The 23272-nt window shown below is 37.0% G+C and overlaps 2 protein-coding genes across 2 annotated transcripts in view; one reads left to right on the top strand and one right to left on the bottom strand.

Annotated features, from left to right (window-relative positions):
- LOC134530363 (small ribosomal subunit protein mS39) overlaps positions 1-2701 on the bottom strand; it is a 35619-nt gene extending 32918 nt beyond the window's left edge. Inside the window, exon 1 of the mRNA XM_063365120.1 lies at positions 2533-2701. Coding sequence (XP_063221190.1) covers positions 2533-2567 — 35 coding nt within the window. The 5' untranslated portion in view covers positions 2568-2701. The remainder of the gene's footprint in view (positions 1-2532) is intronic.
- A 403-nt stretch (positions 2702-3104) lies between these two features.
- LOC134530370 (BLOC-3 complex member HPS1) overlaps positions 3105-23272 on the top strand; it is a 28069-nt gene continuing 7901 nt past the window's right edge. Inside the window, exons 1-7 of the mRNA XM_063365134.1 lie at positions 3105-3286; positions 7803-7943; positions 8148-8260; positions 14543-14788; positions 15736-16102; positions 16952-17415; positions 21975-22119. Of these exons, the coding sequence (XP_063221204.1) occupies positions 3167-3286; positions 7803-7943; positions 8148-8260; positions 14543-14788; positions 15736-16102; positions 16952-17415; positions 21975-22119 (1596 nt within the window). The 5' untranslated portion in view covers positions 3105-3166. The remainder of the gene's footprint in view (positions 3287-7802; positions 7944-8147; positions 8261-14542; positions 14789-15735; positions 16103-16951; positions 17416-21974; positions 22120-23272) is intronic.

Here is a 23272-nt window from a genome sequence, read left to right as displayed (position 1 = left end):
ATATTTTTGATAACCCAAAGTTCTGCCAGCCTATTTATCATCAGCGGGACACTACCGTACTTCAAATGTATTTTCACATTTCTTCAAGTAAAAATCAGAGCTGCCTCAGTGGTCAATCATCAGCATCTCACCGCGAAGTTACCAAGTTTCATTCCTGGCTTTAGCCGGCTGGTGAGTATTTCAAAGTGTTCCTCTCACCTGATTCTTTCTACAGACTGGCCAGAAACAAACCTGCTCTTCTGGCCAGTACATCCAAACTGAAGCGTTAACCCTTGACAGGGATTTTTTTTAGCAGTACGGAGGCGCAAAGCACCAAATTGTTACGTGCAATAGTATGTAACCTGCCGTATACACACTGTTTAAAGGGTAAATAGAGGTAAGTCTTTAGTGTTCGAAATAGGTATTTTCTGGATTTTATTATTTTCTTTAGGAAAAGAATTTACTAGAATAATTAGTAAACCTTTTTCAGCAGTACTCAAAAACGGTAATTATTAGACGTTGTGGCTTTTTAGAATGGAAAGAAAAAAAATCATCACAAAACATGGTTTTCACACACTACACACATCCTTACATTTACTCCGAAGGGACGGTTTCGTAATTCCCACTAGTTTTTTAAAAAATTAAAATTTTATATCTTACAGTACAACACCTGTGCTTCTATACTGCCACCATCTTTTATTTTTACCCATGATAAATAGGAATATATGTTTTCCATATACTAGAGACGTTCCTGAATTAATCCTGAAAGGAAGGTTTCCTGATTCCTAATGGCTTGTGAAAAAAAATAATGGTTTAGAGCTTACATTAGAATTCCTTAGGTATATTCATGCAATCGCCAACATTCATTGTTTACCCATGTGGGTTTTTAATTTTTTTTTGAGAACTTTAGTAAATGTAGGTGTTGTTATAATGAAAATTGTTTGAATAAAAACTATATTATTGCAATTGTAAGGAATTTTTAATCATTATGTTTCATGTTTGTTGTTTTATTAGAATAAATAAAATTGTATTAAGAAATGTTTGTTTTGTTACATTGCATTTGAAGTAAAAACTATTTCAAGTCACGTTGTAACAAACAAGTCTAATGGGAGCCAAAAATTTGAATTGAATTGTTAACATCATTCATTTTCTGTGAGGAATACGTGCTGTGCACTGAAGTAGCTGATACATTGAATTTTGCAGTCTTTCAGGGAATTCTTTGAATACAGCCATCATATATTCTGTGTTGGATATGGCTGGTGTTCCATGTATCCAAGTTTATCACTGGATTCTGAAGGCTTGATTTCGATGGCATGATCCTGTTGGCTAATTCCTGTTACATGATGCTTGTTTTTTTTTTTGTTTTTTTTTTAAATTCACTACATCGAAATATCCTGATGGCATGATCCTGTTGGCTTGATCCTGTGGTGCATGATGCTTGCTGTTTTAGTTCAGTACATCGAAAGATCCTGTACATAAAATAAATTGCAAAGGAAATAAATTATGATTTTAGGTTGAAAAAAAAATCCTTTTAATTTGACTTATATTATGACAATATTTTTTTTATGTACAGGATCTTTCAATATACTGAATTAAAACAGCAAGCATCATGTACCAAGGATCAAGCCAACAGAATCATGCCATCAGGATCAAGCCTTCAGGATCCAGGGATAAACTTCAATATATGAAACTGAAGAAATAGCGTATTTTTAAGTCTCCATAGTTGGCTACAGTTATACTGAACAGAGATACACGATCGCAATTAAAAAATTACTGGCAGCAGCAGTGTGAAAACACAGGTATTGTAATGTAAGCTTTAAACTGTTATTTTTCACAAACCAGTAGGAATTAAGAAACCAAGTTTTCAGCATAAATTTTGGGACATCTCTAGTACTTGAAAAACATTTTTTCTGTTTTTATTTACTTTCCGTTCCATGAAGCAGCGACGTCTGATGCTGGTAGAGTAATGTAAACTATAAACTATTATTTTTCACAAACAATTAGGAATTAAGAAACCATTCCTTCAGGGTAAAATTAGGGACGTGTGTAGTATGTAAGAACCATGTTTTTATTTCCATTCTAAAAACCCACGACGTCTGATAATTACCGACTGAGTTGAGGGTGGTAAAATAAAAATCAGAACACATACAAGGGGGCTACAGTGTGTTCAGAAGTCACTCACTCATCTCTCAACTGTCATGGGTTCGCTGGTGGGTTTTCTAGGGGTACTCCCATTTCCCCACCCAATAATCTTGTAGTGCTACATTCTCATCTCATCAGGCGAACGGAAATAAGTACGAACGCTTTGCTTGGAAGGACGGGGAAGGAGTGGAATGGGCTGAACAAAGGAATGATACGGGTGAGATGCACGGAATCTGAGGTGATAACCAATGGGGAGGGAGAAGTGAGTGAAAGGGGAAGACTCCTTGGCACCGAGTGAAATCCCAATTGCAAGCGTAACGAATCAAAATCAAACACCTGACCATTCATTCATTCATTGAAACTATTCCAAAATAATCTTTAAAATTTCAACACATAAATATATTTCTTTACCCAAATTTACAGTAACACTTTTTCAGTGAATTCATTTTGTATTCTCGACGAAGTTACGAAAGCACATCAAATTCTTTTAACAACACACAGCATTAGCCGCAATATCAAAACATTGCAAAAACAAAACACTTTGAGATGATTACATTGCCAACAAATATTTGTTTCTACTAACAGCCAGAAGAATTCTAAAGCCCGGATGGTTTTATTATTAGGTAACTGTGGCAAGAGTTCATTATATGTCAAGAACGTCTGTAACAAACGAAAAAGTTTAAAATATATGTTCGCATTAATTGGTATTTCTCGGCACACTTTGCACGTAAGATATTTTATTTAACATTAATTTTTTTTTCTATTTGCCACGGAAAGGTTAAGCCACAGAACAGTAATAAGGGTTAAGCTGAGAATTTTTTTACCCAAATATCTTTGAAATTATATATATATTTTTAATCTAACTTTTATTAAATTTCATATTTAATGGGGTCAAATTGGACTAGAAATATTATATGTAGTGAAACGGAACAGTTTCAGTGGTTTTGACAGTCGACATAGTTGTGCAGACGATACGATGAATTGTGTCATGTGATTCGAGTAAACGTTATACATTTGATTTTTTTAGAATTTCTGGTCTGTCAAAATGAGGTGTATTTTAATCTTCGACAATCTAAATGATATTCTTTATTTTAAAGGAGACAGGTCATTTTTAAATCACATGAAAAATCTCGGTAAATTACAAGGTTTAATAAGTGACGGCAAGGTGAGGGAATCTTTTTCTTCAAGAGATTAAAAATACATATATTTACAAGTGTTTGATGCATGATCAGGAAATTTTCACTTTGGGTAGCCTTCGGGGTTCCAAGATAGGGTTTTGTCCTTCCTCTCATTTCCATACTGTGGAAGGCAATGCCTAACCACCAGAGATTCTCCTCGTCTAATTTATATAAAACAGATGCTGTAGTATTAAAAATAATAACAGAGATTTCACAGAACATATTACTTTAAAATTATTTTAATTCCTGATTTTAATGAATTTTACTTTCATATATTAGACAAAATATATAATATACACACCATGCAGAAGCAGAGGTAGAAATCTATTTTGGTGTAGAGGGTAGGGGGGGGGGAGAAAAGTTAGAACCACTTTTCCTGCTATTTGATTCCAAATTCTTCACATTTCTTGGTGGTAATGGTAGATCTTTTAGAATTTTAGAGGGATACATCTGCTTATGCTCCCTGATATTATTATATAATAGCATACAATAATATCATTGTATAATTTCTAAACACATTATACAATCTAAAATATTTTGACATGACGTCTATTAAATCGAACGCCGGCTGCACACACAAAAAAGTGTCCCGTAATGCACATTGTCCCGTTACGCTCATTGTACGCTTGCCAAATACACCAAACTTATTTATAATGTGTTACAATATTTTTTAAAACATTGTGCAAAATATCCCGGGTGTAATTTGAATTATTATGTGTAACTGAAAATCGGTGGACAATCGTTAAATTACATAATATTAATAATTCAAACGACGAAAATATGATTGAAAAGTCAAATCGATGGTTGTTCCAATTGAGTGGAAGAGAGATGCCACGCATGCGTACAATGAGCATGAAGAGAGATGCCACGCATGCGTACAATGAGCATGAAGAGAGATGCCACGCATGCGTACAATGAGCATGAGAGATGCCACGCATGCGTACAATGAGCAAACAGGAACATCCGTAGTGGGACATCCGTAGTGGGACACTTTTTCGTGCGTGCAGCCGGCGTTCATCGATTTATTAGACGTCACGTCAAAAAAAATTGATACATTTCATGTTCGAATTACTTACTTTCAACATATACCTACTGATTTGGACCCCTAATCTTCATGAATCTCGTAATGGTATCTAATAATAAAAGTTGTGAATTTTCTTGCAATTGGGGCCGTTGTTTGTAAAATACAAAATTTGTCTTCTAGAGAAGAATACAATAGATGTTGATACACAGCAGTAGTTAATAATGGGAATTTCAAGAAAATATAAAACAGTAGAACACGCAAACTGGCTTTGCCAAACTTTTTATATGCCAGTGAGTCAGTAGTAGAAAATTAGAAGAATAGTGCACAGGCATGTAGTGGGAGACATAGAAGGCTGTACGGAGAGGCAGCACAGGCTTAGGAAGGCTGCTCATGTGAAACATAGCAGACAGGCTTGCTGGGAGGTTTTGGCACGAGGAGTTGACGAAGGTGAGCCTGTTTCATTGACTTTTGTGATCCCCCTGTGGTCACGCAGTTTATTTTTAAAGAATAAAAAAACTGATAGCAGCATTTTAAAAACTGTTTATATAAATGGAGGAAGAAAATTTATATGTATTTTAAGTTAAAATATATACGTTAATTTTATTTTAGTTGCGTAAAATTATTAAGCGGCAACCCAGTAAACTGTGGAATATTTGTTATATAGTTGCCATTAATTGGAATTTTAAAATATTTTCAATACCTATTTTTTAAATGTAATTTTTTCTTTTACATAAAAAAAATCTAGCGTTTAAAGAAAATAAAGAAAAATAGACGTTACAGAATGAGCTTCAGTTTGCTGCCGTGTGAGGCAGACTGGGAGGGCGGTAACGTAAGAGTGTGTGGAGCGGGAATTTGAGTTGCACCGGTGTGGATGGAGATGCTTTCCGCATTCTTGGCCCGATCAGCTGTGTTTTTAACGTCGAGAGAATAAATATGTACAATTTGTTTGGGTGCAACACACAAAGAATTGTGGTTCTTGTATGCTGGGTTGTGTCCCAGACATTATCACTGAAACTTCTTTTGGAAATGAATTTGGAACTCATTCTCGGTGTTGTGTATTTGTCATAACATGCATGTTGGCAATCTACATACCAGCTTTGGCAAGAGCTGGTTTTTTGCCTTTTTGAATCTACAACCTGCAGCAATACAAGTAAGTGACCTCCATGGCATTTGTGCTATCGTTGGAAACAGAATTCCCCCACAGCGATATGAGTAACGGAGCATATGACTGCGATTGGAGTAACAGTTTTGCGCGACGAACAGAATTTTCACGGACATTTATCAATCTGAATTATTTAAAAATTAGATGGCCTATATTCTACAGGTTTAACGAGACAAGTTAGTAAGAATCCCTTCCGCGTAACATCATGAGAATGACCTAAAAGAAAATTGCTAGCAAAAAAAAAAGACTATAATAGAAATATAACTGTGATAGCTTAATTTTTAATTGTATTTTTATATAGAATTTATTTCGAGTTTTGTAAGCAACCTGTAAATGAAAGTATATTACTCATATGGTTATAGGTAGTTCATATATTTTTTAAAAATATGTTTAGCTGCCCATATAAATTTTTTATCAGAGTTAGCCAACATAAATTTTAGTTATAATGTGGTTCAATTTTTACTATACTATTTTACTGCAACTGAATAATATTTTTGTTAACACCTTCTCACTGCAGTGTTTTATAATTTCTACCAGTATTAAAGATTTTTACTGCTGTTTAGGAAATGTGTGTTTGGGAAGACAGATCTCAGCGGCAACAGCGAACTTAAAATTATTATTACCTATTCAGGCCATATATGATTTTATATTTAGCTGCTTCTAGTCAAGTGTCCAAATTGTCACATTCCACCCAGGAGCTTAAGGACAAATGTGACACTTTGAAAAGGCATTCAATAAGATACCACATGCAAAATTTAATGAAGAATGTGGACAGGGTGGTAATGGATAGAAAAGTAGGATGAGCTCTCTCACATCAGAGGTGCCACAGGGCAGTCTACTGGGTCCTCTACTCTTCATCATAGGGACACCTAACAATTTGGCGGACAGCTGTGTGATGTATGGTGATGCCGTGGTGTGCCCGGGGGGAGGGGGGGGGGAGGGGGTTGTTTACAGAAGGATTTGGGAAGAGTAGAAGAGTAGGTTGAAAGGAATGATGTGAAGATGAATATTGGCAAGATGAGTGTAATCAGGTTCTCAAAGAAACAAACTGTGAATAAGAGGAGGTAACATGAGAGGGAAGATGAGATGGGGGATACCAACAGCTAGAAATAGCTAGGGATGTTGCTCCAAGGAAACCTGCGGTGGGGAGGCGCATGTGGAGAAAGTTATGAATAAAGGTTAGGGGCAGGCCTTGAGTATGCTGGGAAGGATACTGAGGGTACGAAGCAGCATACTGAAGAACTCTTACATGTCATGGTGCGCCCCATTTTGGAGTAAGCTGTGGCGTGTATGCGTGTGGGATCTGTGCACAGCAACGTTCAAGAGGGAACTCAACTGGGAGGTAGTGCAGAGCAGCTGGTTGGTTGAAGAGGAGGTGGAAGAGAATGAAAAGGATGAAAAGGATCATATTAATAGCCATTCAGAAATGAGGAAGTAATTGGGGTGGGAGAATCTAAAATATAGAAGGTGATCAGAGAGGATAGTTAGGATATACCAGGTGGGGTGGGAGGTTGAGGAAAGTTACAACACAGAAAGCCTACGTCCTGGATAATCAGGGAAGTAGGAATTGGTCAGGGAAAATCGGGGAATTTATTTGAAGTCCTAGAAAAGTTATAGAAATTACCAGTGACAGTAATTGGAGTAGAAAATGTCATACTCAAGTCTGCCATCACCCAGACTATGAAAGCATTTTTTCCAAATGGTGTTTTACATAGTCATACACTATAAAATGGTTAATACAAGGTTCTGTTTGAAGTTAAGAAGAGGTAGAGAGAACTTAGCCAGTTGTAGAGGTTGCTGGAGGCTGGTTTTTCTTTAGTTCATTCAAAACCCCTGCAAATATAAATTAATTATTTTTAAAAAATAGTCGGGGAAATTTGTACATTTTTGTCGGGGAAAAAATAAAGAGAATTTTTTTTAAATATGTATGTCAATATCCTGTAGAAGCAGGAAGGAGAACTCCAGAAAAGTTTTTAGACACAGAGAGAAGGGTTAAAGTAAAGAGGTAAAATTTAGCGGATTATGAAAACGATCATTAGGATTTCTCATTAGGCCAGACCCCTTCAGAGCCAATATCAGAGACTGTGAGCCAATATCAGAAACATAAAGGTGTAAATTTTTGAATTTTAGTCTATTCCAAAATGAACCCGCAATATATATTTTTTTTTTTTTTTTCAATTTCTCTTTATTAATTGATGTACTTTCTCATCTTGCAGCATTGAACTGCTCATTAATTACATTTAATATTCAAAAGTGATAACACTTTGTAGATAAAATGTATATGTTTTGAAAATGTGTTACTGTATTCTTGTGACAGGACGAAGAGGAACTAAGCCCCAATGTGATAATTCAGCTGTTCTCGCCGATCGTGACATCGCAGCGTGTCATGAACTGCCAGTTCGGGAATGCGTATTCATCTGTTCAGTGCCAGGATGGAACCAAGATGGTGTTCGATGAGGTACAGTGTTGCTGTGTCCTGAAAACCACCGTACTATTCAGTCCCACATTGCTCGGCAATTTGTTTAATTGATTTGACGGTCAGAGAAACTCTCGAGCCAGCACATGTTTGTTTTTGCATGCCGATGTGGTATTGAAATGTCTGTGTTTAAAGGTGTTGTGTGTTTTGACAGTTAAGTGTTGTCAAACGCTGTATGTGTTGCAGTACATGGGCTACTTGTTTGTCCATATCGGCGTGCAGGAAGTGTCCTGGCTCAAGTGGATGCAAGGAGTATGCATCACGCTAGTCAAGCACATTTGTGGACCAGACGTCTCTCTGTTAGTGTTTGGTATAGTGATTGGTGTTCATTATCATGTAACAGTTTTGCATGTTACCTGCAGTAGAGTTTTGATTAACGGATGTTTTATATTATCCGAGTTTATCTAAAGCATCATTACTGTCAAAGAAAGTTTAAACATTAGCTTTGGGACCTATAAAATAATCTGTCGTCAAAAGTCTAAAGAAAATTAACTTCAAAGAAGCCATTTTCTGGTTGGACATATCTACATCGAATACGAGCTGAAAAACAAAACCCTGAAAAATTGTACCACTGGGCAGACTGAAAACTGAGACTTTTCTTTTAAGTAGATTTAGAATAAATACTACCTATTGTAGTTGTTACCATGGTACGACTTCCGGAATTTTTTTTTTTATGGTTTTTTCGTTTCATGGTCATTGTCAACTCTAAAGTTCATATATATGTATAATCACATTTTTAGGAACACTATAACTGCTGTCATTTTTCACAAATCACTTCCAATGACATTCTCGGTCGAGTTCATTAATAGACAATGTCCGACCAAAGAGGTTGAAATGGGGAAGATGTTTTTGAAAAACAGAAAAATCACTATAACTTCCATAATATGATGAATATCACTTTCGTTTGAACATATTATAACTCGTAGGGGTATTACCAAAAACTTTTGTCTAAATACATTTTTGATGCAACCATATCTGCAAGGGGTGGAAAAAAAACAAGGTTTGGAGGACAAAAAAATGCATAAATCCCTTAGTCCCACCATCAAATCCATTGAATGGTTTGTAAATCTTATAATTTTCATCTAAAACTTTTGTCTGAAACAATTTTTCATTATACAATCAATTATTGCCAGGGGTTAAAATAACCTGGAGTTGGATTAAGAAAATAAATTAAACTTCACTACCATGTACGCTATTGAATCCATTATTATTTTTGTTTAACTTTCTAAATACTGTCTATAACTTTTGTTAAAATAAATTTTTATCTTACTAACCATTACTGGAAGGGGTGGAAATAACAAGGTTTGAAAGTATACTATCAAATCTGTTATAATTTATTGCATGAATCCTAAACTTTATCTAAAACTTTGGCTGAAGCAATTTTTGATGAAACAAATCTACCATAAAAATGGGTTGAAATTAAAAAAAAAAATCAAAACTTTCTTAGTATTAAATCCATTCAAATTTATGGTAAACCATCTTATTATTATCTTAAACCTCAGTGTAAAGCAAATTTCTATATGACCACATTATTAGTGCAAGAGATGTAAAATAGTTTTGAAGGTCAAAAAACCTTTGTCGGCATAATAAGTAATTCGTTTTTAGCTATTCAATGCTGGATGCATTTAGTTAAAAACATTTATAATATTTTCACTCCACAGAAAATGAGAAAATGTTTAATCAATCATTTTGTAATATTGGAGAACATAAATATGTTATGTACATTAAGTTCTTAAATGTTCCAGAATTTTATAGAATTTTCTAAAATATTTCCAGATGAAATAGGTTCTTTGAAATCTACCTATGCCTTTAAGCTGTGCCAAAAGGGATTATTTTTATCCATATGATCCAAGATTTTGCTTATCCGAGATTGCAGCAGTCCATGGTAACTCAGTTAATCTAGACTCTACTGCACTAATCTTAGTGGAACCATTCTCAGTTTTCATAATACAAAATTGTAAAACAATTGTGGCCATTTTTGCTATGGGTGTTTCTCTCTCTTCACAAAAAAAATTTAATATTCAGCACAGCCAAAACAGTAAAAAAAAACTGTGGTATGTAACAATTTTATCTACTGTAATGTTTTAAATACCATTATAAATGGGAGAAAAAAAAAGCCAAACATGCAATAAAATATATAGGTAAATTTTAATGTAACCTACAAAAAATTGATAATGTAATTTTGAGTGGGCAGATAAAAAATTAAAAATTTATATATGAATGACAATATACTCGCATGCAATGAAATTAAATTGGTAATTTTTTAAGCAACTTACAAAAAAATTATAATCTAAATTGTTGTGTGCAAGTAACATGAGTAAAAGGATTTTTAATAGCTTAATAAATATTGAGAAGGAAAAAGGCTAGAATAATAATTGTGTTTCATCCATGAAAGGGTCTGAATACATCATTGCTTATTTGTGCAACAAACTGCAATCGTTGTAGACATTTTTTAATTATCCAGTAAACAAAAAATTGTTCCTCATCTATGCACTAGTCATAAGTTTTATATTTGTTACGAATAATCTATAGATCATCATCATCATTCATCTATTTTATTTGTTGTAATTTACTTTTGTACCATTTAGTTCCTTGTTCAGTGCTCTTAATTTACAGTAGGGCAACCTAGTAACCAAACACAAATTTGAAGTAAGGACATTTTTTTTTAGAATGCATAACTTTTCCACTTGGTTTAAAAAAACTATAAAAGATATTAAAAGTGTGAATGGTTTTTTTTGTCCATTTTTTTTTCTTTCCTGTCATTTTTGTCTCACAAGAAATTTTCATCAATATTTATGAAACATCTCACAGATTAGTACTTAGTATTATGTGCAATTGATGTTAACCTTTGTATAAGTAAATGTATTTTCTACTAACTGTTTTAAATTTGGTTTTCTATTGTTGCCACCTAACATTACTACCATACATGCGAAATAAATTTTGTGATTCCCAAATACCTTCGATTTTGCCACTGTTGAGGAATATAAATATTTAAAGGGTCATTCTTACATACTCTTGCCCAATTACCAGTACATTGACGTATTAGTCTGCGCTTCAAGTCTGGGTGGGTGGACTCAGTGCTATGTGGCGCTGCAGAACAGGCCATTTCCATTGGCCATTACCAATGGCCATTACCACTGGCCATTACCAATTGGCTATTCAGAAAATATTGTTTCCGAACTTGTAATTATGATTGGGCTCCAATTTTCCCAATTCCCTGCACTTCCATCTGCCAAGTTGGCAACACTAATGAATCGGGGTCATGCAAATCATTAATTGGGACAATTCTGATTGTTTGGAGACAATCCACTTGAACAAATAAAATTCGTCTAAAAAAAACTGATTTTAAACTAAAACTATTCTCTTCAGTTCAATAATTAAAGTTATATCATAGAACATAATTTAATCAAAATAGTTTTTGTAATTTTCTTTTAGTTTCTGCCTAGTGTTGCAGTACAAAATAGACTCAGAAGGTGAAGCTTGGCCTTGAATTTTATTTCCAAACGTGAACATATCTATGATCTGATGTAATTTATTGTTTTTGTACAGGTGTGTGTGAGTTGCTGCACTTTTGTTAGTAAATTATATGTTTATTTTTGTTAAAGTGAACAAGTATATTTACAAACATTAATTTATGATTTTTTTTATTTCAAAAATATAATTGTTTCTAGAGTACTAAACTAAATTTCCAAAATGACAGTAATTAGTTAAGAATGTTTAGCTAATAATCAAGGAACAAGTGTGAAAGTTAAGCCAAACTGGTATGATGGCATTCCTGATTACTCAGCATCTAGTAGGTAGGTACTTGAGTTCACTTGTTGGCAAGGTCATTATAGAGGTAGTACATTGAAGGTCCTGGTAAATTGGAGAATGAATAGGTCATGGCCTGTGGGAAGAATTCCTGGAGTGATTGCAGGGATGCTTCGAAAAACAAAATCAGGATGACGGACCAGTCGGATTCGAATCCGGGTTCTCCCGAATGCACGTGTAACATTTAGCTCAGCTCGTATCAACAGCATCTAGTGTACTTGACTAACTTTTAAGAAAATGAGCACACACACTAGCATTGTCTACATTTGGTAGTTGAAATTTGAAAATGAAGTTTTTATATGGATTTGTGGTAGTCTGTAGAGGTTTTAATGTTTTTTGATTGTATTGTGGAATGTTTGGTGGCAAGAAAGACAAGAGTCTAGCGGCAGCACCGCTACTTCCTGCAACTGGCTGTAAATGCCGCACTGCTCACGCTCGTTCCGGGGCCGGCGGCGCGATCCCGCAACGGGAAGCCTTCTTTTCACTGACGAGAGAGCAAAACGCCCGATCGTGCATCTTCGGTTTTTTTTTTGTTCATTGTAAATAAATATGACGGGGTTGATAAAAGGAAAGACCATAAACAAGGAAACTGTATTTATTGGTAATTGTTTTTAGAGGAAAATGCCTAATTGAAGAAACATACTTTGTGGATTTGTATATTTTTCATACCGTATAAAATCTAGGAAGTCTTTGTCTTCCACAAATATTCTCGGGACGCCCCATATTCCCTTGCAATTTTACGCAACTTGTAATTTTCAGGTAAGGACATGATAACTAATGGTCAATTAGGTTAGGTCAGCTACATTATAAATACTTTGAAGTTTAAAACATTGTGGACGGTTGATTTGGTTAGTATAGCTACATTAAAGATACTGTGAAATCATGTAAACGGTTTCCTAGCGCTGGAAGGCTACATATTAAAAAGTTATTTGCTAAGCAACCATAAAATGATTTTACAGTATTTTTAATGTAGCTATACTTATCTAATATAACCATCCATCCACTAAACAGTCTGTGTGGCTTTTTTTTATACTTTTACCTCCAGTCCGGAAGGGTGGGAGGACAAGGGGATAAGCTCAACGTGGTTCTAAAGTTCGTGAAACAAAAGTGCTTTTATTAACAAAACTTGTAATAACAACATCACATCCTTCAATACACGCATGCTCAGATATGACACCCTTCTGATTTCTTATTTTGACGATTACAGCAAGTGCCCACGATGTCTGTGAACAGAAAAATATAATTAACAATATTGGATCACATCTATATTTCACACACATTAAATTAACGCATTATTATAAAGCAAACAGCAAATTATATTAGCAGGAAATATGAACATCAAATCAATTAGTTTTTGGCACATTCAATATTATGTTAACTAACTGTACTAACATGAATTTAACATTTGCCAAACAAATCAAATTACAATTAGAGAATAAGAAAATGTGAAAGAAAATAATTAAGGGGAACTGACACGAAATCGCTTATAGTACAGTTAATATTATCCGTAACTAGTTTATATTCTCTCTCATGGCGGTCTGATTCTTTAAAGTTAAACAGTGTTTCTGGTGTAAGTCTCAATACCAAATTTATGACACTTAAAATGTTCACGTTCTTACACACACGTTCTTGCACTCAGCGGGTCGTATTCAAAAGTCTCCTGGTTATTGACAGCGGTATGCCGTGGCGCCCCGCCAATATTGCGGCGAGCAGTCTTTATCTTTACTCGGCTCGTCAGTCGTTCAACGAAGTAGCTGCGTTTTGAAGTTCTCTCAGGAGTGCTCGTTACATTGATCGTGTAGTCCGGGAACTTATAACAGTTCAGTCGAATCCGTTACGTAAAACTACATTGGTTACGTTACGGTAAGCCTCAGCGTATTGCAAGTTGGTACACTTTACGTTATGCGGTACTCGACCTCTCCTCCGTCTCTTGCCACGCTGCCCCACTGCCGTTTTATTTTCAACACCAGTCAAACATATACTTTACTTATCCCGTAACCTTCACGAGACAGTTCCCTTCATTCTACAGACGAGGCAAATTTTCTGTTTCCTCACTCTGCGAAAATTCTAAGTCCAAACTAATGCGGCTTGAATTTATTCTAAGTCCCTCGTGGACTTGTAATATTTCTACTGGGTTGAAAATTTTTCAGAGTCCCTTACGGACTTAGATTCTGACGGCGTCTCTTACAGTTTTCTTCCTGAAGCTGTCGGCACGTCGTCGGGCAGCGTGACGGAGGAGGCCGGTGGTGTAGATCGTAGTCACTGCAGGTTCATGCTGCTGGGCCAGTCGGAGACTGCCTGCAGAAGCGTTGGTTGGGCCGGTTTATATAGTCCGCCGGGGCCCGACCGAGGAACAGTCTGGATACCCGCCGGCGGAAGTACGTCATCGTTGGTTGTTCCGGACGAAGCCCGCGAAGCCGGGCGGAGTCGAAGTGGCCCGAGCGGCCCCGATGCATTGCCGTCCGGCGCGCAGAAATCGAACATTGCGCGCCCCTGTGCTGCGGGTGGTATCCATCAGATAGCCAGGGGCGCTGTCTGGTAGTCGTATAGTTACGCAGTGCGAAACTGCGTAACAATACTGGATAGAAAAAAACATGCGCGTAAAAATAAAAAAACATCCAGGTGGTAGGCGCTCCCGATCGGCCAACTTCGGAAAGGCTCGGCATTTGCAGCCAGTTGCAGGAAGTAGCGGTGCTGCCGCTAGACTCTTGTGCAAGAAAGAGCGTGCCGGCGTGAGAGGGTGGATGAGCGTGTGTGCCCGGGCTGCGCAGCTTGAAGAGGGACAAGGGACGCGCCGGGCTGCTGACGCGGCTGCTCGACGCCTGGCTGGTGCTGCAGGACACGGACCAGGCCGTGCTGGTCGAGGCGGTCGAGCAGCTGATCGTGAACACGGAGCTGTCGCTCGCCGCCCTGCGCGCCCTGCAGGAGGCCACGGACAGGCTGCGCGCCCTCACGGACTTCTCCAAGGCGCACGCCATGGTGCTCGTCGACAACAAGTTCCTCGGCCTTTACTCCAGGTACTGCTTCTGTCTCCGTTCAGCTCTTCGCGTTGTCTTTCCGGCACGTTCGGGATCTCATAGCCATGCTGGATAATCGAACACAGCATTGTTTGAACAGGACTACCAAAGAAAATTAATAAAATTTCAATGGTATTTAAATTAAGTTGTAAATAGTAGCTGATCTATTGAAAGAAAAAATACAAATGACCATTGGTCTTCTTAAAAAAAACATTACGATAATTTATCAGCGAAATGTTAAATGTAACCGCTAAATAACAGTAAACACTGTGCTGAAATGAAAACAAGACAGTATTAATAAACTTTTAAGTAAACTAAAAAAAGCTGGCAGCAAAGAATAACATCTGGAATCCACCTGAAAATTTCTGATTTCGAGCGGCTAGATTGAGGCTAAATTACAGAATGTTCTGAACCATAGATTGTTTGATTAAAGACCTTTCATTGTATTATTATTTTCATAGTTTTTTCCTATGGCAAAAATACTCAAGTCTCACATCCTAGATGACAAACTTCCTCAAGGCCAGCTCCTTGTAACAAGCAGTTTGTGGGGAAGTGAGGAGGGAAGGTACAGGCCTGAATGTGCGACTTCTACTTTCTTTCATGGTCTTGTGACAATCTACCAACTTCAAGCCTTCCCCATTTATATTATGGTGATTTAGACCTTGGGATTTCAGGCAATATTTTTTATTTGCAGTATGATAATTAAACTTTTCTTTTACAAAGTAATATTTATTGTAATGATTTCCATTTTAACAGTTGTAGCTTCTGATCCCACTTGTTTTCTTTTATTTAATCTCTTGCTTGTGCAGAAATAGACCTTCCAAACATTTTTTTTTTCAAATATTATTTAATTTGCTGAAACAAAGACTTTGCCCTCTGCTCAGTGGTGTGCTAGTAGGCCCCGGTGTGGTGCGTGTGTTGACCGGGACAACGGGGACTGCCCACAGCCGCAACGCCCAGGACCTGTCGGCGTCGGACGTGATGTTCCTGAGCCTGCTGGCGGGCAGCCACCGCGTGCTGGCGGCGGAGCCCGGCCACCGCGACTGCAGCGAGGCCGAGGACGGGGGCGAGTCGAGCGACGAGTTCTACAGCCCGCAGGCCAGCCCCCAGTGCAGCCCCGCCCAGCTGCGGAAGGAGTACGGGCCGGCGGGGCAGGAGGCGGCGAAGCTCCTGGGGCAGGAGCAGGGGGAGTCGCGGGCGGAGGGTCTCGCCAGCCACGTGCTGCTGCTGATGGCCGGTGGGCGGTCCCACAACCCTCACGTGGTGCACATCGCGCCCATCAAGGACGGTGTCTACTTGCTGCTCTTGCTCGAGGTGACCAGCACCTCGTTCATCCTGGACTCTGTTCACCACCTAACACCTTCAGTTCATCACGTAGCTTCGTTATTTGAACCAAAGCACTTGCACCACTGCTGTGGTGACAATTCATGAAGCCTTTTTTGATGTTTTAAATCTTCTCATACTGTGGAGTGCTGCCAAACACCACAATAATAGAGTTTATCCGTTTTAAGCTACGAAACGACCATGCAGTTGGGCAGCCCTACGAAGTTGAAACACATGCTGACGTAATACAGTGTTGAATCAATTCTAATGCGCACTCATCTTCAAGTCATAGTTATTCTAAAAATAAGTTATGAGTATTTAGCACCATACCTGTGTTTATTATTTTTTAAAGGTGTCTGTTAATATTTGGTGGTTAAGTTGTCTTAAAAATTAATTAACATCACAGTGCTGCTTAGCAGATTTTAGGCACAGATTTTGGTGGTCCATGCATTTACCAATTTGAGAATTTCAACCTTAGTTGATCCATGTCTTTCTGAATTGAACAATAGCGTTACTTACACTCCGGTGTCCGGTGCACTTGTAATAATTATTAATCTTCTTTTGTAATATGTTGTTTAGCTACCCCAGGTTTTTGTGCAATACAGTAACTAGTTCTCAATTAACTGACAGGTTACGTTCTCGGAAATTGTCCGGTAAGCAAAAGCAGAACTTTGACAAGTTTCTAAAATAAATACGTTGGTACCATGTATACAGTATATACTATGGTTGTTTTTCCATATTGTGAAATGACTGCATTGTATTACTTTAGCATCTGTTACCCTCAGATATTTTTAATAAATGCAGCCATCAGATTGTAACAGTGTTTACATTCGCTTACAGACTGGAATCTCTGGCCTGTCGAGTGGACTACATGAAGTCTTTCATCACCTCAACATCATCCAGAACGTCCAGATGCAGAAGGACACGGAAGGAATAAAGCACGCGTTTGAGAATCTGGATGGCAGCATGAAGAAGCTGTTGGAGATTCTGCGCAAGAGTCGAATGCAGAGGCCGGACGTCGAAAACTGCCACAAGAAGCTTCAGACCCAGTGGGACTTTATCCGCAAGAAGTACATCGAGCACTCGAAGACTTCGGACCTCGACTGCATTCTGAGGATCGAATCCAGCACAAACTACTTCGTAGAGACACTGAAGGCTCTGCTGAAAGTGACATGTTTCGATGGGAACTTCATCTTGTATGGGCAAGATGCGATTCTGTCCACAATTTCTTTCGTGAAGCACAAACTGTCCGACTTCAGCGAATTTCTTAAAGTGAAGGCACTGCGGAACTTCACACTTGGATCATATCCTTTTGCATGCATCAGAATGAATTTTGTTTGTTGTAAGATATGCAACTAATCGACCAAATATTTCAGTTGCAGCATGTATAATTTCTTCTTCTCAGAAAACTTTTATTTTACATATTGTTTTATCTATTTACTACTGCAAACTTGAAGTTCACTATGCTTGGTGGTTAATTTTCTTGACACTAATATTAAATAGGATCCTCAGTGGTAGTAATTGCTGACACACCATGCATATGTCGCGAGGATCGTGGGTTCAATACCAGCAGAATTGCATGACTTACATTTATGAGCACTGAGAGGGTACCCAAGTTCAAAGCCCACTGTAATCTTAAAGGTGCTATCGCATTGAACCTCTGTGGATAACGTTACCCATGCAATTTAAAACATTATCCAAACACTCTAAAAAAATATAATAAATACAAATAGAAAATACATATTTACTGAAAATAATGTGATTATTTTTACTTGAAACTTCTAAATATCATGTTATAATTGCAAACCTGTATATTGCAGCTGGAAGAACATCATGAAATAACAATGGTGGGAACATCTTAGTTGAAACTTCTGAACCTCCACTTAGTTGAATATCTGCCTGCAAACTGTCACTTATGCCACTTTAGTATGCTTTTGTTTAGGGCTTCCTGAATCCCGAGGGAAGGGGTATTGTTTGCAGGCTTGACAGATGACAGGATAACACTTTGGAATGTTGAGAAGGGGGGGGGGGGGGAGGATTTAAATGGATTTTATCATTGGGTTCTTTCCACCTCCGTCTTCACTGCGGCTCCTTTTTCACCTTCCTTTGTATTACTGTATTCTTTGCTTTTTGCCGGTTGGGTGCTTGCTGTTTCAAAAAGGCAATGTAAATCACTCTACTGACTAAAGTGCACTAGAAAAGCTCTAGTAAATATAGTATAAATTAATTAAATAATTTTTTAATTTTTATGTGTTTTATTTGTGATTTCTACTGAATAAAGTATTTTTCATAAACTCATAATTAACTAGTTTGGGGTACATTATATTCTGTCTCGCATCATTTTCGGGTAAATACAGTATTTTTGCTTTCACTGACAAACTAAAATTAAACATAAATATCCAAACTTAAATATCTGTGTGATTACAGCCAAATAGTCACTCTTATTTCTACTCCTGTCAAGAGTCAAGTCAATGAACTTGAAAGTCCTGAAAATAAAACTTGTTTACTATTCACGTAATGACGTAATTGCTCTAAAACAATCAGTTGTTGGGATGTTTTGTCAAATGATAGTTAAAAGATCTCTGGAGTTATTTAAAAACTATCATCTTTAAACAGATTGGAAATTGAATTATTTCCTTTTATGTCTACATGTGTTCAGTTATTTGTACAAAATACATTTCTCTGATAATCCACAATTTTCAGCTTTCCAAAACAATATCAACGTTCCTAATACTATTGACACAGAGATGGATTTTTGCTGTATTCTGGCATCAATTTGTCACCCTAAAATGTTCACCATGTATTTATTTAAATTTTTGTGTTTTTTTTTTTTTAATTTTTTTTTTAAATATGGAATCTATTTAATTTATAGGAGCTCTGTAGATTGCCTCATCTGTGTCATTATTTGTTCTTCCTGTGGTTTTTGTATTTTATGTTGGCCTGTCGTGCAAAGTCTTGAAAGCATTTATGGAACTTGCATTACACCTTTATCTTCATTTCTCCACTATATATGTAGTGTTATGGTCACGGCTCAAGTGTCACAGTTACCCTGTGCACGACGAGAAGACTGTGTGTCAGTTCACAGACTTGCGCTGAGAGGCGACACCGTGCTAGAAGCACCAGCGAGCGTCCACCTTATCATCTTGCCTTACTAACACAGATACACGCTTGACTAGGCAGGGCCATTAAGGTCATTTAGTCAGTGTAATGTCATTTTAGTTCTTAGCGAGTGTCGATATTTTATAAAATTGAAAGTTGACAAGTGAGTACGTGCTTGGAATACCTGCATCTGTGTCTGTGTGCTGCATGTTTCACTTGGGCTGCTTAGCTGCTGTCGAGCTGCCTGTCGCAACCAGGCAAGTGTGTGTTCCTCTCCTGCGGTCACAGTGTTGTGCACTGCCCTCCGTGTTGATGAATGGAAGTATTCTAACCAGTAGGAAACTGACTTGCTAGAGCACTTTAAATGATGCTGTACTGTGGGATCCTACCAACCTTGCATGTTGTTGCCTTAAACAAATTCTCACAAGTATATCTGCTGGCAAGACTTTAAGCAAGATAAAGAAGTTAAACTTATCCTAATTTTGAAATTGCTTCCATCTAACCTCCAAGGAAAAAGATATCAAAACTTAATTGGACCCAAACTTTAAAACAGATCTTTTATATGTGGCAGTATTTGGTTTGGGAAAAGACCAAACTATAAATAGTAGAAGCATTCAACTGTTATCATTTTATTTTCAGTTTGTGGTCTTTTTAGGTTCTGTGTCTAATGTAAGGATGACAATGGAACTTATTTGTATGAATTTGTAATGAGATCTAGCTGTGCCGTCTAAATAATAAATGGTTAGATATATAAAGTTGAAATTTTACTCATATATTATCTCATGCACATAGTTCCAAAGGTAAAATTCACCAAACATTTTATCCTTTTAGGGGATACACATTATCAAATCTTTCAGTATGTTGTTTTAATATAATCTTTTATGTAGTATAAAATGGTTCTTAAAATAAATCATCCATTTTATTTTGTAATTTAAAAAAATATATAAAAAATTAAGATTCTAGATTGTTTTATTTATATTACAGGATAACAACAATGGTTTCAAAATTATGTTTAAAATGGTTTAAAAGTACTATACTTAATTTCATGTTCAGATAATCATAAAATGTTATTTTATTTATGGCTGTGATTATTAATGGTTATGATTAATGAGATGATAAATATAGCTTATTAATTTTATATTAACACGAATAATTTGTATGAAATACGACTTACGAGAAGTTTGCCTCTGTGTTGGCTTAGCCTTGATAGTGCACTCGTCCATAAAGACAGCTTAAAGACAATACATTGACAGATGATCGCACGTGTGTCTTCTCAGTTTGACGTCAGCTGCGGCATAGTCTTGGGCAGCTTTTTGCTCGCATGTGTGGAGCTCGAGAGGGCTATCTGCTTCGCGTCACAACAACTGCGCAAATCGTACTCACTCTTAACCTTATTCTTATTGCGAGAGTGTATTTACTAAACACTTACTCAAAATAAATGTGTAAAATTTTAATATTCTTGACCTTCTTCCCCAGTTATTTACAGTACTAGTGGTATTATGTGGACACTGCTCAAATCACCTTAATAATAAAGCTTGAAGCATAATTCAAACCCACAATCTTCTGATTCCATCACATGTTGTAAATTTTGCATCCTTGTACATCAGTGTGACAAAAATAGTCATGTGCAATGTAAAGACTTGGTGGTCTACAATTTTAATTTGTTTATGGGAATGCAAAAATGAAATCAAAAATTTTAATTTTTTTTATTTTAAATACTTGTGTGTTTTCTTATTTATACATTATTTATTTATTTATAATTTGTACCCTGCCCACCAATAGTTGAGGAACTTATACTTGTCCCGTATTTACGATTTTAAAATGAAATTGTTCATTCAGGTAACCATTGTCAAATATACTAAATAAAATCTAGCTTGCAACTAATATTTTTATTAATTTTTATGACCTAAATTATACATTCCACATTATGGCTCTTTTTTTTTTTTTTCTCTCTCTCTCTCTCAATATTGTTTGACTATTAATGGGTTTTTTCAAAAATATTTAATTCTGTAAATATATGTATGGTGTTGGTTTTTCAAAATATACATTCGATGAAGGGTCTTTCATATGATTCTTTTATATGTAGATGTGGGTTCAATCTCTTTTTGGCTTGCCCAAGTTAGCATCCATGAGTCCAGTTTGGATTGTACCATTGAATTTATTTTTTTTATAATCACATCTTAAAAAAATAGCAAATTTGTTTGGATTACTTGCTTAAGCAGATTATATATGTAGTACTAGTTGTTTCACAAGTATGATCCTGGATTGGAAGGATATGTAAGGAGTAATAGCAATGCCAACCCCTAGCTCTCACTACTGTACATTTTATTCTCTGGCTGAGTCAAAGTCTGGATTTAAGCACAGAATCATTCATTCGTCCGCTCGACAGCCTAGAAAAGCTGCGTTAGGTTACATTGGATTTGAAACATATTTTGAAGTAGTCTTTCACTCTTTGTGTAGGTACTAAGATCACGCATCTATTATGAGTGTTAACAGAAATAAATGATTCAGAAGCCCACTACGACTGTACGGACGTGTGTGTTTGTGCAAGTGGCTGCCTTTTGATGAGGAAACAAGCACAGTTTTCCCACAGTTGCTTGTGACGTGCCGTGCTGTGAACCACATGTAAGATGTCCTGTGCTTGACGGGCACGACATGGGTCGTGGTATCGGCCACGGAGGATGTGCATGAGCCGTGTCGCGAGCGCCGCATGGACCGTGTGTCGTCTCCCTGCTTATCTGTGTTCATCCTTAATGGCAGCTACTAGAGCTTCCCTAACCATCAACAAGTACCTGGAAGAGTTCCCGGGCCTGGTGCACTTCATCTACGTGGACCGGACCAACCACCGCGTCACCACGCCCAGCCTCGACTTCAGCTCCGAGGAGACCATTACCCTCACCAAGAAGAAGGTATGCTCTCCCAACCAGTGGTGTAGCCAGGATTTGTGTATGGGGGGTGTTAAGAAGAATTCCCCCCCCCCCCTTATTACAGCGGGGGGGGGGGGGGGTGTCCGGGGGTCCTCCCCCGGGAAAATTTTGATTTTAAGGTGTAAAATAAAATAGTGCTATTTTAGCAGTTTTCGGTACTTAAATTTAAATATTGTAATGGTAAAATTTTTATTAATTTTAATATGAAATTTGTTTGAGTGACGAATAAGAAATTAATTAAAGATTTGGTGCTAAGAGGGGGGGTTTGAACCCCTCCCCCCCCCCCCTCCCCCCCCCACCGGTTACGCCCCTGCTCCCAACACAGCACAACTGGCGATATGTTATCACTTATCAGTAATTCTTCATACTAGTGTAATGTCTATTATGTCTGGAAACACCAGTACTGTAAAACTTGTGCGACTGTCATCGCGCAGACCGTGGCTGTGATAATTGAATAGACTGATGTTAGAAATCTCTTAATATGTATATGTACAGTAAGGTGATTTTACTGCGGGCTTGGGATGCAAATAAATTTAAAATTGTTTTGAAGTAAATAATCCAAAATCATTGATGTAAACTTCAACACATATTGTCATGTTGATACAAATTTTTTTTTAGGTGAAGATGGATAACAAAAACTGCCTGTTGAACAAGTGATGGTTAAACAAAGTTTTATCAAGTTTCATTCTTTATTAAGGAGTTTTTAAGGATTCTTAGTGAAATTTAAGGACTTTTAAGGATCCTTATTCGTTTAAAATTAAATTAAGTACTTTTTAAGGATATTAAGTAGGCATAAGAACCCTGGGATGACTTATTGTCTGCATACATGGTAGTTGTGTTATCCGTTTACAATCCTTCCTGAATTTTCAGTTTATGCTACATACTTCTTCAACTTGGAAATAACTTTTAAGTTTTTTTTTTGTTGAAAAAAAGTCAAAAACATTCACAACCATTTCATACTAATCTCGATGAAGATATTCAATAGGTGATGATGAAGCTGGCAGTGATGTTTCAATCAAATCATAGTGACCTACAGATTATGACAGATTCTGGACTTTACAAACTTCATAATGCCTTTGCAAGATAAATTTTTGTGTGACCTGTCAATTTATACAATATTGCTAGTACTAACTGC

The sequence above is a fragment of the Bacillus rossius genome, chromosome 3 (assembly GCF_032445375.1).
Source record: "Bacillus rossius redtenbacheri isolate Brsri chromosome 3, Brsri_v3, whole genome shotgun sequence".
In the NCBI taxonomy this organism is placed as follows: Eukaryota; Metazoa; Arthropoda; class Insecta; order Phasmatodea; family Bacillidae; genus Bacillus; species Bacillus rossius.
The sequence above is the reverse complement of the archived record's forward strand: the minus strand, read 5'-3'. Positions and strand labels throughout refer to the sequence as shown.